The 17834-nt window shown below is 34.8% G+C and overlaps 1 protein-coding gene across 1 annotated transcript in view; it reads left to right on the top strand.

The window, feature by feature from the left end:
- Positions 1-17834, top strand: part of pwn (calcium-binding EGF-like domain-containing protein pawn) — a 69853-nt gene that overhangs the window by 33776 nt on the left and 18243 nt on the right. The window contains exons 3-10 of the mRNA XM_072534216.1: positions 5355-5595; positions 6791-6949; positions 9691-10169; positions 10266-10716; positions 11304-11543; positions 15928-16213; positions 16379-16643; positions 16881-17151. Of these exons, the coding sequence (XP_072390317.1) occupies positions 5355-5595; positions 6791-6949; positions 9691-10169; positions 10266-10716; positions 11304-11543; positions 15928-16213; positions 16379-16643; positions 16881-17151 (2392 nt within the window). The remainder of the gene's footprint in view (positions 1-5354; positions 5596-6790; positions 6950-9690; positions 10170-10265; positions 10717-11303; positions 11544-15927; positions 16214-16378; positions 16644-16880; positions 17152-17834) is intronic.

The raw sequence follows: 17834 nt of genomic DNA, 5'->3' as shown, positions 1-17834 counted from the left end.
GAACGCGTCATAGTTTTTGGGCATCGGGACTATATTTTTCACTTGTGTTTCCAATTCATCAGCAAATTTTTCCCAGTTCGCTTTTTTGAAATTAAACCTTCGTTTGAAAGGGATTTTGGGAGCTTTTATGGTGCTGTATACAGTTATTCCCCCGAGCCTATGTTGCGTCTTTGGTATAGGCTTATATACCTTCCTAACGCAACGGTCCTCTAAAGACATGCTGATGAAGGTGACGTCATGATTGTAACCTTTCTTCCATATTTTGCTCTGGAACGAATAGGGCAGTTTTGAGTCATGTAGAAGTGCCAGGTTGTTTTGTTCAGCCCACGATTCCACAAGATCTCCATTCTTATCAGTTGAAGCGTAGCCCCAATGGACATTATGACTATTAAAATCACCCAGAATGAATCTGGTTTTTTGAGAAGCGAAATTTTTTGGAGGGGAGAAAACAAAGTTTCTCCAGGGTGGTTTATACACAGATGTCACCGTGCAGGTCTTTATTTCGACGGTCAGAATTTCAATGTCGTTGTAGCATGTTTTTTCAGCTGATGTTACATCAATATCTCTTCTCACGAACATGGCGCTTCCATGTTTTGCACTTGAATGTTCAATGATAAGCTGCATTCCCTCAACGTTAGGTCTATGTGCTGATATGTCATGGTGAGTCTCTTGTATACATAATATATCACACTTGTGGATTTTATAGTTCAGACAAAATTTCCTGTTTATTACAAGTAATACCCTCAATGTTTATGACCATCAGAGTAGTACAGATACGGAAAAAATTATGGTAAGTATTACAAAATTAGTAAAAGATACTAGCATTATGTTTTCACTTCATAGAGAGAGATCAAAATTATATTTCCTCCTAGTCTCCCGATTAAAACCCGAATGTTTCTTATCGAATTTTTGTTTGTTTATTATATTTGTTTGTTTATTTGCCGTGGTTAGTTTCTTTTGCAAAAAATTAAATGTATTATTATTTCTGGTTAAACAATAACTTTTTTTAAAGAGAATCGAAGGACCACCAGCCAAGGGATGGAATGAAAAACAGATTAAACACTAACTAACACGCGTAAAAAAGTTTATAAAGGGGGAAGTAGATAACCCTCATTTAGTTAGAATTTAATTTGATAATTTATCCGAAAACTATAAAAAATACTGAGGAAAATGAGTTTGTATATGAGAGATTTGAACTCGCGTTAGCCCAATTGCAGAAATTAATTGAAAATTTGTCTACATCAAACAAAATAGTTGATAGTGTTTCAAATCTAAAGTTGCCTGATATTGTCGCCAAGGTAACCAATCACGACAAAGATTGTTATTTTGGCCGGCCAATCACAGCGCTCGTTATTAACTATGCTGTCATTGGCCTCTCGGCGGAAGATCGCTGCAATATCTCAAACACGATGTGTATAAAAGAGCAGTACATCTTCCGATCGGGATCCAGTCGTCATATACTACTAGCCCCGCTAGACCTTGTTGGCCTGGTGTGTTACCACGCTACTTTGAGTTTTATTATTTAACCAATATCCTACTATCGTCGAAGATGAATAAAAGCCCCGACGGGGACTTGTAATTGCTTTTCCGATCAGGGTTGAGCTGTAGGAAACTATAGGAAATACTGTTAGCGAAAGGTAGTGACACACACGAAGCAACGGGCAGTAAGAGGAGTCGATACGACCGGCATTCTTGTGCCTCTCCCGAGGAGAGAAAACGCGGCTACACAAAGTGAGAAGGCCGGCATCTCTGTGGAATTTGAGACATACACCACGCGTTGTTACCGATAAAAAAAAAGGAAAGCTAATTGTTGCACATTAAAAGGGAAAAGCCAGAGATGGTGAAGCCAATATTAGGAATTTTTAAGATTTACGGTTGAATAAAATTTAAAATTAATTAATCATTATTTTAATAAGGTTAAATAAAGGGAATGTAACCAATACAAAAGAAAATATAATATTTACTTGAAGTACTACAACGGAATAGGCTTAGCTCAAGAGAATGAGAGTAGTGCTCAGAGAGGAGGTTGGCACGTTTGCTTGCCTGTAGTAACCTAAGATAGTTAGATCAATCCTAAGATGATCTTGAGATGGGCGCCAGGGTGAATTTTGAATATCACACCAATTTGGGGTATATGTAGTTATATATTAACTGAACAATAGAAGATGATAGGAAACAAATAAAAATCAGAAATGCTTTATACACTATATTCGAATCTTATGTACTATCCCAACCCTATACTTATATACATTAACCAATTATTAAAATATATCCCCAAAATATATATTTACAAAAAAAAAGACAGTTACCTAGAAATATACCTAACCCCAAAATATAATTATATACAAAAATTTGGTCTACCCAGTTCTCTAACAATGAGATATAATGATCTGGGATTACAGTTTAGGATAACTCACTTGGAGTAAATAGTACATAATTAAAATATTAGAAAACAATTAAATACTTATACAAGTTGCAAAAAAGGCAGTTTAAAAATCTGAGACTAGTCAGTTAAGACCCCAGAACAATACATACATCAATTTGATATATGAGGGTATATACAAATTACCATAAAATTGGATAATATATCCTGACCACCTATAAAGTGTAATGTAAAATATTAATAAATAGATAAATTTAAAGTAAATAAGGAATAACAAAATTAAAGCAATTGAAAGGATTCAAATAGTTGAGGGTACTAACCAGGGATTGTGCACAAATCTGTTTCGTAACCCACTTAGGCTGAAGGCCTAAGTATCCGAGGATATAATATGTAATATATAAAAAATTTAAATTTGAATTATTAACAGCTTTAACTAGAAAGTAAATGTCCTTAGTAACCCTTCTGCTGGGAAGGCAGTTCCCTAATCCGCTGTCCAGGGTCCAGGTAGTGGATGGGCACAAGGAAATCGATTCTATTGTAAATCGATGTATAAAATTGTATTATAAATTGCCTACTTTTACGGCGGCGAATTAGTAGCTATGTAGGGATTCGGTTTCAGTATTTGAAAGATTTTGCTAACGTTCGAAGTGTTAGACTATTAACGATCGTATCGTTACAGCGTCAGACTTCTAACACAAATATTAAGTCATTGTAAGAATACTGTCTGTAAGAAAGCTCGAACTGTTAGAGAATTCTGATTGCCGGTGTCCCCTCACCCATCACAGAGGCTCGGCGAAGCTTCTTATACGTAGAGGCCGGAATTCCAAATTAACTCCTTGAAACGAAAATTGACTCTCAAAACTTGAGATCCTCTTCGAGAGCGGCGGTCGTAGAACGTCCAGAAACCCCAGAAAACCAGGAGGACGCTACGGCCGTACGACAATATTAATATAAGACCGTTTTTTGGAGATCCACAAGAATGGATGTCCTTTTTTGATTTATTTTCTTCGCTCTTATTGAACAATCCCAAATTAAAATCAGATAGTGAAAAGTTCTACTATCTCAAACGTTTACTTAGAGGGCAACCGCTTAGCTTAAAAGAGTCTCTACCTGACAAATCAAAACTTGAATGCCGCTATTTCCATGCTAAAAAATAATTTTGAAAATAAGAATAAGTTATTAAATTCCCTGTGTCAGACGTTACTGGATCAAAAGCAGATAAATAAATATAATGCTAGCGAAGTACGGAATTTCTATGTTACGAGTAAAAAAACACTGGATTTAATAAAAAATCTTAGACTATCTGCTCATGTTACCTTTGAGACGCTTCTCGTATTTTTGCTAGAGAAAAAACTGGACTTTCAAAGTCAAGGAGTTTTTGAAGGTAGGTTTTGACGAAGATATATTATTTGAATTTTTAAAAAAGCGCTATACGATACTGGAAAACTTGTGGATATGTTCGGCGGTAGCTCAAAACCTGGTAATAGTTTTACTAGAAACTCGCATAAAGATTCTCCTAAGGTAAACTTTCACGCGAATGTGTCTGATTCGACTGCGAGAAACATTAGTTCCAATGGTAAATATTGTAGTTATTGCAATAAACGATCGCATTCCACATACGTGTGTACAAAATTCTTAAAGTTATCGCTGCAAGAGAGACATGGATTTGTCAAATCAAAATCTCTTTTGATTCAAAAGCTTTAATTTTCTGTCAAATATGCATATCTTGTCGAGTTGCAAATATTTGTCTAGATGTCAGTCCTGTGGTAGGGATCATCATTCGCACATTCATTTATAAACTAATTCGCCACGAGTTGGAACTCAGCAGGGGGTTCAAAATGTATCACAAAATAATCAATCTTTGAGACACAATTGAAAAAGAATTAACGTTTCTACTAGGGACCCTCATTTGTCCAATCCTTCTCACACACAAAATAGTACCTTTCTTACTCAAAATTCGCCCGATACTTTATTGGTATCCGACACAACTACAGCTAGTAGTCAAGTTTGTTCATCTACAGGTACTACCAATTTATCCGCCCTGAGTAAAAATAATTGCCAAATCCTTTTACTTACCACTCAGGTAAAAGTATATTCATGAACGGGTAAACCATTTTCTGTCAAAATAATTGTAGATTCAGGAAGTCAGCAAAGTTTTATATCGAAAGACTTAGCAAATCAATTGCAGTATTTCACTAGGCCATAATCAATCCACGCTTCTAGAAACTGCATCCGGTCGAAGGACCAAATGTATGGTTAAACAATAAAAGAGAATCGAAGACCACCAGCCAAGGGCTGGAATAAGATTAAACACTAACTATATTTAATGCTAAGATTAAATAGCAATTTCTGATAGCTGTCCGGAAACTCTGTGTTATGGGATATTGCACTACACTTTTCACTGAGGCTAATTTCACTATTATATATAATTACAAGTAGAATTGCTTAGCAGAATGTCGTTTCTATGTTAATAGGGAACTACTGGCAACACTGATGGTTTGAATAAATGTAGCGTTTAAATTATAACTGCGGTTTTAGGAAACACTGATTACTATGAATAATTGGCTTAATAATATTTATGAATAATAATGCGATGCGAACTACTTAGTTACAAATATAATATATTAATAACCGTAGCGAATATTTTGCAAGCTAGCGATTTTAGCCTACGAGATTTTGCGACGGACTTCTGTGATGGTTTTTTCTTAACTAACTTAACTTAATCTGGTAATAACTAGATTATATAGGCAGGTAGCGGCGGGCTCTTACCTCAAGAAGTACCGTTAAATATCTTCCTTTATTCCTTCCAAGAATTACAATATCGGCATGGTATATCGAGTGAAACGAAATTTCACCAATTTCTACTTTGTTAATTTTTTGTTCAATAGAATATAAGTGAGTACGAAAATCCATACTACAAAATACGATAATTTGAACAAAGGCATACGATTTTCTGACTTCGTTTTTATAGGAAAAGGATTCTGTTACAACAGAGAGTTACAAAAAAACCGAAGAATTGTCGGGGGAATTAATAGGGACTCCGCACCAGGCACGGTCACTGCCTCTGCAGGAGTCCCAGCAAGTCAAACACAGTGCCGCGATGACATCGACGACGGCTTTTGCTACCCGATCCCTTCTGCCACCCAGCCAGGCACGACAGGCCAACCCTGATATCCAGGATATTATTACTGGGATTGTCAAACTGCTAAACGGTAAGTTTCATTACTATTTTAAAAAATGTTTCAGTGGTTCTTTTTTTATCTATTTTAGAAATAAACAAATTACTTTACTTCTAAAATGAAAATGTTATTTGTCAACTAGTATACATAAATTTCCAAGTTTATGTGTTGATTATAGAAAAACATTAAATCATTTCAATTACACCACTTTCAATCTGTTCAATTTTTTTTTAATTTGTGCGTTGAGATTTGTGCTTTTAAGTAATGTGTCTGATGAGTATTAAAATGCCATATTATGTAAATATGTAAAGTCTATGTCGTTATTTTTATAGAAAACCTTTTATTGTATACGAACAATACTATCACCTCTAGCAAAATCATAACTACTTATATACAGCTTCAAACTTTATGTAGCTCAATGTCATACCCAATTTTAAGCGTAGTAAGCTCCTTTGCATATGTCTGCGCTGTGTATAATTAAGTATACACAAATATATCCTATTTCTGCAGCTTTACAAACGATTCCAGTGAAATCACTTTATCACTTCGCACAGTACTCTTTTGGATCTGATTTTAACTAAAGATTCTCTAACAAAAGTCAGCCAAGCTAAATATTATTTGGTATCAGCAGTTGTTCATCCACTTCTTGGCATCATTGTAAGATCAAACTGTTTGGATCATCGCAACATCAAACATGTTCATCTTCTCTATCATCATGGCAATTCTGAGCTTGGTGGCTCCTGCCCGGAACAATCAAATATAACTGCAAGCGAATCATTCCCGAAGGTTTCTCAACCAAGATATTCTTCTCTTTCTTATGCTGCGCTTGCCTTTAATCTCTCCCTGCATAACCTCTTGTAACATTTGATTATTATCTCACATGTCCTAGGTATTGTAATTTTCGTATTTTAATAGTCAATATGTCAATTTTTTCATTGTTCATCCTGTTCATCATTCCTGTCGAAAAAACATAATTGGCCTTAACTTAGAAAGATTTTATAGGGATTTTAAATCTGCAAACGATCACGAAACTGCATCAATCATTTTAAGAACACTTTAAACGATGTTAATATTTTGTATTAAATTATTTTTCTTGATATTGATATTGTCGTAGGCGGCTAAATCCTTTAACACATTCAATAAACCGTTTAACAAATTAATACATACTATTAATTTGTTAGTAAATTTTGTTTTATATTTCAAAAATTATTTCTAATATTTTGTGTAGGTAATGTAAATGTTCAAGCGAATACTGGCCCAGGTATTGGCAGACCTCTAAGGCCTCTATCTACAAGAATTAATAATCGAGGTCCTCCTAGAATTACAGATATGCCGGCGCTTCCTCCAGATTTTGATGTACCAGCTCCGCTACCTCCTCCACCTCTTGGTAAGTAGACTATTTAAAAATTATAATAGTGTTAAAACAAACTTCAAATAAAAATTAAGTCATATGCTACTTTCCGCATATCTTATGCAAAACATTTATATTCATCTTAATTTGTTGCTACAAACATAAGATACTGTTTTTAATATTAAGTCAACTGAAATCAACCCAAATTTATAGGATATTTAGGAATTTAAATAGGTTTTAGGTTTATAAAACGACCATATCAAAGTACAACTGATGCCTCCAAAAGCGGAAATTGTGTAGCAGCTGCAACTATTTACCTAGGGAGCACCTCTGTCACCCGCCTTGCCAAGGAATGTAGCATATATACTGGAGAACTGCAACCAATCTCCAACTCACTGAACGAATATACCAGCAACGATATAAATTTTCTTATTATATCAGATTTTCTAAGTGCCTTAAATGGTATCAAACAGATGTATCCTACTCATGCCAATTTAGCACAAATAAAAGATAGGCTATACAATGCTCAAAAACGTGGTAGAAACATAACATTCTTATGGGTACCATCCCATGTTGGCATGAGGAGTAATGAAATTACAAATTTGGAGGACGATATTTAACTTATTAATGGATAAACAATATGAAAAAAGAATAAATAATCACAGAGGGATCTATATTCAGCAATAGCAGCAACTAGCTTATCATTTGAAGGAAAGAAGGAAAGAAAGAAGAAAGAAAGAAGGAAAGGAGAGATCATTGGTTATCAGAACTAAATACTGGAAAGATGGGCAGAAAATTGTTAAGACAGGCTAAAAGTAATATAGCTGGAAGATATGGAAGGCAACAGGAACAGAAATAAGCATGGCAATTAAAAAACTGAAAGAACACAAATTGCCCAAATCGAATTTTAAAAGTACAATTGATACAATAAATTGGACTAAATTGAAAGAATTAGAGCATCTTGGGAGAAGTTGTGGTTTATAAAAGGCAAATTTCTTTTGAGCGATGAGAAATCGACTGCTTTGGATACTCCTGTATATTCTCACGTATAGCAGCTATGATTTAGATCTTATGATTCGTCGACGTACATATATTAGTTAATTGTTCAGTGAAGAGAACTCATTATCAAACCTGTCCTTATCTATGAGTCAGAAACATGGAAGTTGACGAACGGTAATAAAAACCGCTTACCATGCTTCTTCTTTTTCCTCTTTATGAACAATTCTGCTTGTTCTATGGCGGTTGATTAATATCTCTATGGAGGTTGTCACCCCATCCTTTGCGCGGTCGTCCGATACTTCTTCTTTTTCTTCTGCTCACCCTCCTTAGAACGAAAAATTCTTAGACATATGTGCAAATGCTTCAGATCAAGAGAAAAAGAAAGGAAATAAATGCCCAGAAGAGCTTTCCTAAGAATACAAACCTCCTTTGTTAATGAGTTTAAACATATACTGCAATACTATATAGCATGGGACCATGGACATTGAAAATCAGTCCAATGTGACAACTGGAAAGTTTTCAGATGTGGATATTTGGCCATATGCTGAAGATTACTTATATATACTATGTCAAAAACGAAGAAGTTCTAAGACAGATGAAGATGGATCGAGAATTGCTAGATATAGTGAAAAAGACAAAAAAACAACTTTTATTGGCACGTACTTAAGCACAATATATTATTTACCTTATATAAAATAAATAATTGTTTATGCATTACTTCCTTATATACATGGTGTTGATTGCCTAGGGATTTCGAAATAAAAATGGTCATAACTTGTTAAATACTCTGTATAGTTGCAAAGCCCAATATTATAAGAACAAGAATTATGAGAGGAATGTAGATGTAAAAAAATATATCTCCTTCTTCTTATGCCGTCCCCATTAACGGAGGTTGGCGACCACATTTTTAAAAGTTTCTCTGTCTTTTGCAACGTGGAATAATTCGTCTACAGTCATGTTTGTCCAGTCTCGAATATTTAGCAGTCATGACTTCCCTTTTTGCCATCAACTCTACCCTGCATGATGACTTGCAGAAGACTATATTTATCATTTCTCAGTATGTGTCCAAGGTATGCAGTCTTGCGTACTTTTATTGTTCTCAACAATTTCTTGTCTCGACCCATCCTTCTCAGCACTTCCTCATTGGTGACCCTGGCAGTTCATGGAGTTCTCAACATTCTCCGGTATATCCAAAGTTCAAAGGCTTCAAAGCTTCTTAACTATTTGCGCTTTTAATGTCCATGTTTCTACCCGACACGTAACATTCAACAAACCTCAGTCTCAGCGCAGTATTCAGATTTTTGTCACAGAACAATTGCTTGAATTTTAAGAACGCTGCCCTTGCCATTTCTATTCGTACCCTGATCTCTTGGTCCGGATCTAATTCTGTGTTGATGTAAGCTCCCAAATATTTATATTTTGTCACTCTCTCTATTTGATGGCCACCAAGAGTTAGTTGTTCAAAAATATATAGAATGTCCCATTTAAAAAATTTTATATTTGCTATACCATGTAATTATTGACCGCTCTGTAGAATTCCACATATTTTTTAAGTATGGAGAATATCGTTGCCTACATTTTTTCTAAATAAGTTTTTTGGATATCTTGTACCACAATGGAATTATCTGCTATCTATAATATATATATATATATATATTATATTATATATGTATATATATATATCTATATATATATATATATATATATATATATATATATATATATATATTCTCTATTTTGTTTAAAATTTATATCTGGTGTTATGTTTTTGCCTACAGGTCAAAAACCACCGCCAATGTCGACAACTCGACTACCTACACCATATCCTTTCGACGTACCTAAGCCTAATATGTCCCCAATTCGTCCGTTTACCGGAAGTGGTACCAGCATTCCAATTTCGGACCTATCAATGAACAAACGCCCCGGTCTGTACCGTCCACCAACTGTTCCTCCCTGGAAACGACGCAGGCCACCTAATAAAAGAAGACCACCGATACCTCCATATAAACCTATGCCGCCATTTTCCACGGAAATGATTAGTTTGACTTCAGAGAAGCCCGCTGAGGATATCTTAACGTTGGATTTAGGATCTCATCTTTCGCCGAGTGGGGACGACAACGAATACTATCCTGAAGAATTGGAAGATAAAGGAAATTCAACAGATTTTCCCGAAGTAGAGACTGATGTTGTTCCTGACACAAGTGAAATTGACAAGGAAATAGCTGATTTTGAAAAGAATAAAGAAAAAGTAAAGAATGTAAGTATTACTAGATAAATAAATAACTCTTTTTATTGACCTAAATAAAATGGATTGTGGTATTCATTACATTAATTTCAAATAACTATTTTTTAGGTAACGAAATTAGACAAGTACACCAGCAAAACCACCATTGTAACTCCTACCGTTAATTCTGAGGCAAAAACCGAAGAAAGTGCTCAAAAAACAGAAGTACAACAACCAGATATCAAAACTTCTTCAACTACTATAGAGACATCGTCTTCCACTTTGTCTGAGACAGTACTATCTTTAATAGAACCAACCAGTACTTTGGTTGCACCTTTACCAACGGAAACTGTAGAAGAAACCATACTCAAATCTAATTCCAGTACCAGCGTACTCAATACTGATAATGCTGAAGATACTTCAATAGAATCTTCAATGAGCGAGATCGTAGACTCAACTAGAGATATTTTAGGAGAAAGCAGTACGTTGGCTAATACAGCAACCGAAACTTTACCAATAGTAACAACGATAACTTCTAGTACTTCAAATGTTGTTACAGTGGGCGCGTCAGCTACACCTGGTAAGATTATAGCTTTCAGTTAATTAATTCATCCGTTGATCTATTTGTTTAAATACAGTGCATAAATATTATGATATTATAAAGCACGTTTCGTTTGGCAGTTTTTATTCGAATCTAGAACAATTCTTTCAAAGTTCTTGACGCCTTATTTATCTCTGTAAAGTTGTATCTGTAGCTGAATATCTAAGGGTTTGATGTCACCTTTACGTCTCTTAGTACGTCTGATATCTCTGACGAGATTTTCTTCGAGCTAACTGTTTGAGTTTTTGTTTCATCTGCTCAAAACACTATGCACAACTGATTAAGCGATACATTGGTATCTCCGAAGACGATCGTGAGAATAAGATCTGCTGACAGAGCTTTATTTGTAATGCCCCCAATTTGTTAGTATCCAGTGCCGTTTTCTGACTGTTTCATTTTAATTTTTTTTCTACTAATTTACAGTTTGTTAGAATGATCTAGCAATTTAAATATTTTTATGTAAAACATGTGTCGACCAAATTAAAGATTATGACATGTTTTCATACTTATCATAAACACATTATTGATTTGTAAAATACTATTACTTAGTACCGTTTTTATTATAGCGTCTACTGTGAGCAATCAGTCTACATCATCTTCCGGTTTTCCCTACTACCCATACAGACCGAGACCAGGTATCGTTTTAGACGATACGGAATACAAGCCAGGTGGAATTAATCGACAGCCTATAATCACCAGACCGCCTATTGGACAAATCGGCGACATTTTTGATGTAACTGTTTCAGCTATTCAAGGACCGGGATCATCAGCTGGAGGAGGTCAAGGAAAACCCTATGTAATACCAGGTAAGAAAATGGTATATTAATAAGTAGAGCAAATATTAATATTTCAAAAAGATATATAAAGTAACCAAAGATATTTCACGTGCACTGTAAGTATACTACTTTTAACTATTTGCTGATCAAACCGATGATGTTTTATACTCCATATTCAATGTGATGGTTAGGTTATCATTTTAAAAGCATAAACTGCAGAGGGGTTTGCGATGAGAGACGAGTTCACTTCAATGGTAGCGTCTTAATTTATTCTAATCTGGGACATCATTCTAAGAACTTGTCCATTAACTTTACATTCTTTTTCAGTTATTTTAGAATCTTTAATGGCATATTTGCCATATTCAAAGTATCAGGTCGCCATTTTCTTATTAATTGACATTTGATTGTAGTTTTCAATGATTAAGAGTAATATACATAATTTTATATTCCTAATTTAACCTTTGACATCAGTTGAACTGATATATTTAAATATTTCACATTCAACAGTAAATACCCACTGTTTTACAAAAAAAAAAAGATAATCTTGTTACATGTACAATATTCTATCGACATAGGACGAAGAATCTCTTACATTAGGGCCTACATCGTCCTAAATTATTATTTAAAATACATATTTGTGCTGATTTCCCCCCAGGTGCATAAAAATTTAATTCACCATCAGTATCATCTGCATCAGAAATCATCTGGAATCCTAATATTTCGGGTATTTATTGACCCGGGAAACTAGTACCTAAGAATCCCTTGTCGAGGGTCACGAACGATGTCCACAACTACATCCTTAACGGAGAAGAAAGTCTTCACAACGGTTTGGAGGGCGAAACAACTGTCAGCTCCCTGGTTTTAGCGTGGGTATAAAATCAAACCTGAAAATCGGCAGCTGGTTTTTCAGTATTTGTATTGATGAATGTCACTTCATGGACGGCTGTCGTGGTCGTTGCCGTCCTTCCAAGACGTACAGTACCAAATGAACGCGCGCACACACATCGATCTTTGTCGACTGACCAGAGGACCAGTTGCGTTTTTTGAACGTAGTTGTGGATTAACAAACGTCATCGAATAAATGTTGTGTAGTGTGCGTGCAAAGCATCATCGATAAAAGTTCGATCGAACTTTTATCTAAGAAAGAGAAGTGATGTATACGATTAAAAGGAGAAAGTTAGAATATCTCGCACACATAATGAGAAACGGCACTAAATACAGATTACTGAAAATAATCCTTCAAGGCAAAGTATTCGGAAAGCGAGGAATTGGGGGAAGAAGAATATTATGGTTAAAAAACCTGAGGAAATGTTTCTCCACAACAAGAACTAATATATTTAAAGCAGCAGTTAATAAAATACCTAAGAAGAATTATTATGGCTGAGTAACTAAATGATGGCCCCAAGTACGGGCGAAGACTGAAGAATGAATAAGAGAACGACTTAATACTAAAATAGTACTACAATAAATATAATTAGACTGGTCCAACGAAGACTGTAGTAACTAATTTTTTATGTAATTGAGATAATTATAAAAATGTATTTACACTGTTACCAAAATTCATTAATCTATTAAATGGATGTTTTTATATCATTAAGTGATACTTTTAATAATGATCTTACAAGGGTAAAACAGATTTAAGACAGAATTGGTCATAAGTGACTTTTGAATAAGTTACTATAGTTTTCGATGGAGATATTTTTAAAGTAATAAATACCAGAATTATTTGTTTCTTAACTTTATTTATATAAAATGCTACATTTTTAAGAAGCTACTGATATAATTTGCAGTTTTATATTTTAATTCAATTTTCCTCATCCGACTCTTCTTCGCTTCAACTGAATCAACTTCGAGCTCGACTTTAGGAGGTACATAACTCTTTGAATTAAGATTTTTATAAAATCCATGGTACATTGTGGGTATTTTGCCGGTATTACACAGCCACAGTAATCCTTTTAGCTTTTTTTCTTCAATTGGTAATGGTGCATCATACAGTTTCGGTGAAAATTTGATAGTAGTGGAAGGCCGTCCTCTGCATTTTCGATTTAATTTTATGTCAAAACCTCTAAAACCATCATCGAATTCGTATTTAAACATTATAGAATTTTGGTGTTCATGCGAAAATTTTATTTCTCGTATTTTGCTAACTTTTATTGATTTCTTTTCGTTGTCAAGTTTCCAATTCTCGTTATCAGTCAGTTTTTTAAAATTAAAAAAATTATCTTGGGACATTTCCGTAACATCATAAACTCTTCCTGTAGTTTTAGCCATTCTAATTAATGTAACCCACTGTTCTGGCACATATACAACCGATTGCCTTTTCTTTGCATTTTCGATAACAGCATGCATACTGTCACCCTCGTTCTGAGTGTGGCCTTTTTCCAGAAATCTGTGAACAATATCAATATGAAAATGAGCAGCAGCAAAAGCAAACATCTAAAACACAAAACGATTCCTATTTTGTCCCCCACAGTTTTCTGAGTAGAATATTATCGTTTTAACACTTTGTTGTGCCTTGAGATCTAAAAATTTCCAGAGGCAACTGGCAATTTCATTTGGACCTCTTTTAGCCACCTGCTCGTGCCATACATAGCAGTAACCCTGATTATTTCCAACATCATAAACTGTAAAGTTATATGTAGAGTATTTGCTTTTGTAGTAAAAATCACTTACGTTAGACAAAGAGGTAGCTAAAACCTTTTGAAGGTCAAAGCAAGCCACACACAAGCTCTTATCATCTAGTGCAAGCTGTTTGTCTATGTCTTTTAAGTTTCTGATAACTTCTTTGTTTTTCATATGGGACTCATATTGTTCGAGCAATTTTGCTTTTTTAGCATCACTAGCCATATTAAAAACAGAACAAACAGAACACTGGTCCTTTTTTGGTTTAAAGAACCCAATATTGAACTGTTCATTGAAAATATCTCTATACTGGCGTGACGTGGCAGCTGTAGTAATGTTATTTTTTTCGCAATGCTCGTTGTACAATCGGTACATGTTCTGGATAGTTAGCCCTTCTTCAAGGTACATCTTCATCGTATTCTTACGGGTATAATGGGAAGGTACTACTACAGGAAACTGATTTATGTGATTCATGGGTCTGTTAGTGATCCAAGTTTCTGAAACGTTAGGGGTTTCCAAAAACATAGTTTTGCAAACACGTTGTTTTTCATTGCGAATGTAGAAGTAATATTCTCGAGAGTAATTTCTTCGAGACCGTTGTTCTGCAGTAATAGTTACTTGTTTTTTGGCAACCTGTCTCACATGACCAACAATAAAATCCCACTTTCTCGTATGATCTTTTAACTTCCAAAATTCATTGAAAAAAAGGTCTCTATCTTCTTTAGCTATTTTGGTAGCACATTTTAGTCTACATGTGTTTGCGCATGGTGCACCCATCTGTCTTCCTTTAATTTGAATACCTTTTCGATTTTCATGTTCAAGTCCCAGGTTTAGACTTGTTTTAGATTTTTCATCCGCCCACTTACTAACGTCTCTAATTCTTTTCCTACTTACTCTCTCTATATTGCCTCTGCTTCTTCTCTTTCTATTTGTGGTTGCTTCAGTTATATTCTTATTAGGTTCAATTATTACTTCAGGGATGTTTTTGTCTTCTGTCGGAATGTAATCTGGGTATCAGAGTCTACATAAAATGGTTCCTCATCGCTTTCCTTCTCAATTATTTCATTTTCATTCCTATTGGCTTCATTCTCTTCTAAGCTTACTAAAATTAAACAAAAATGAGGTAAATGCCTACGTAATATTTTTTCATGCGGAATTTAAACCAACCTGTAGAACATTCAGGATTAATATCAGTCTCGTGGTCACCAGGATCCTCATTCGCCTTTTTGTATTTGCTTTCTTCTACAATACTTTCAGCAATATGTTTACCTTAAAAAATAAGTAGGTTTTTACTTTGCTGTTATTATTTTAAATAAAGTTTATTATAAATTTACCTTCAAAAGAACGAATATTCGAAAATTCCAATATTAACTCACTTCTGGAACACATTATGGCAATTATAACAAAACTAAACTTTTGAACATAACCTTAAACTAACGCAGAATACCGTAGTAACTCATGTTACGATACCTATGCTATCGCCTCAGATAACAACGAAGACTATTGTAACTCAAGATACGATGATTTTCTACGGTTGTTTTTCATAAATCGGAGATACTATAAAACTCTTACAAGTAATATTGGTTGCATAACTACGTTTACTGAGATACGATTCTTTCCTGGGGAAGATATCATTATGTTTATTGTTTTGCGCTCGTAACTCAAAAAGTGGAAAAGTTGAGTTACTACAGTCTTCGTTGGACCAGTCGAATTGTATCAATTGTATCACATAAAATACTTAAATTAAATGTTGACAAATGCATGTGAATTTAAATTTTATTTTTGTCCTTAGTGGAAATTGAAAACGTCCATTCAGGTGACGTGATCACATCCTCGTCCGGATCAGAGGGCTTCGTTAGCATTGATGGTAAACGAACATACCTAAATCTATTCGGAGAATCGACATCCACTGGATTGCCAATTAAACCAACAGCCACTGTACCAGAAAGCAATCAAGTCACCGGTACGGGATACGCTGTAGCTGAAAACGAGAAAGTTCATAGACCAGGCTCTGTGGGTAAGCCCACACAGAGACGACCGATGTTTGGAAGACCAAGACCTAGCCAACCGCCTGTAAGGTAAGTCATTTAAGGAATTTGTTCAAGGTTTAATTTCTAGGTTTAATTCTCATTTAGATCGAGAAATTTTAAGATCAGTGAATATCAGGAGCTTATTTCAACTATTACATAGTTGTTACAAATATTGTTTTTTTTTAAATTTTAATATTTGTGTTCCTGTTTTAGGATCGATACTTGCATTGTCGGAGATGACTCCACCTGTGATGGCTCGCAGCACGAAATTTGTCGAACGGAATCAGGTGTAAGCGCCTGCCACTGCAGACCTGGTACTGCTAGACGTAAACACAGAGATCCATGTCGCAAAATAGTGTCTATATTGGTGTCGCTTAGAGTTGACAGATTGTATGATCGAAAAGTTGTGTGGGCAAGTGAATTGGGCGATCGAAGCAGTGATAGCTACCAACAGTTGTCTTTCGAAGCGGAAAGAGCTGTAAGTATCATAAACCTTAGATTTAGAAACTAATTTATAAGTTAGTACCAATAATTATATTCGAATGAGGTACTTCTAAAACATCGTTATTAACTCGTTATTAAGTACTAAAAAACTTGTTTGATTAAGTTTTTAAACTAAAACAAACAATCTTTTTGTTGTTTACAAAGTGAAAATGTTTTTCTTCTTAGACAATATTTTGTAGATTCGTGGATACATTAATTTTTTCTATTCTAGTTGGAATCTGCAATGTCGATGACTCCATTTAGCGATGAATTTCTAGCAGCAAAGGTAAACGGAATATACAGAGGTGAGAGGTCTCAAGGACAGGCTGGAGTGTTTGTCAACATCACGTTGCAATTGGACGAGAACGCTGATACTTCTAGACCTACAGTTAGAGGAGATATTCAGCGACATCTGTTAGGAGTTATACAAAGAAGAAGTAATAACGTAGGTGATAGTGCCTTGTGGGTGGATAGTCCACCGGGATCTGTCTCCAATTTACAAGGTATGTTTGTATTTTTTTTATATCACAATTCACGTCTCTACAACGTTGAAAGAGAACTTGTATTGCAACCAATGTATTTCTGAAGCCGAATTGTATTTTTCATGTGTTCTTCACACTTTCTATATATTGTTTTACGTGTAATTTTAAAAAAAGTTTTCAGGAGATGGCTCATAACAATTATTATATGATAGTCTTCACATTTTTTTGCATTGGGTTTTTTAGTTATTCTCATGAAATTTAATCTAAGCCACTGTTGGAGTATTTTTTCACTTTGGTTTATATTCTTGAAGATCATGGTAAGTCTTTTTACTGCGCCTGCGCCCCTAATTTTCAAAAATTCTGCCTAGAAATTATCTAGCCCTGCGGCTTTTTCCTCCGAAATGCTGTTTATATGATCTTCTACTTCAGTTTAGAGAATAGGTGGTCCGGTATCCTTATTTTTATTTTTTGAGATAGTGAAAATCCTATTGTCTTCAAATGTTGTTGTCACATAGTTCATACATGCTGTTTTTATTTCTTCAAGATTAACTATTGAATTTCTTTGAGCTTCTGTTAAGTGTTTCGGCCTTTTTGATTTATAGAGGCTCGCTGCTTCTTTGATGTTTTTGTGAAGGTTGAACGAATCCTGTTCACGTTCCAATACCTCGATTTCTTCTCACTGTTTTTTCAGAATTCTGTTTTTA

The sequence above is a fragment of the Diabrotica undecimpunctata genome, chromosome 6 (genome assembly GCF_040954645.1).
Source record: "Diabrotica undecimpunctata isolate CICGRU chromosome 6, icDiaUnde3, whole genome shotgun sequence".
In the NCBI taxonomy this organism is placed as follows: Eukaryota; Metazoa; Arthropoda; class Insecta; order Coleoptera; family Chrysomelidae; genus Diabrotica; species Diabrotica undecimpunctata.
Note: the sequence above shows the minus strand (reverse complement) of the source record. Positions and strands in the feature narration are given on the sequence as shown.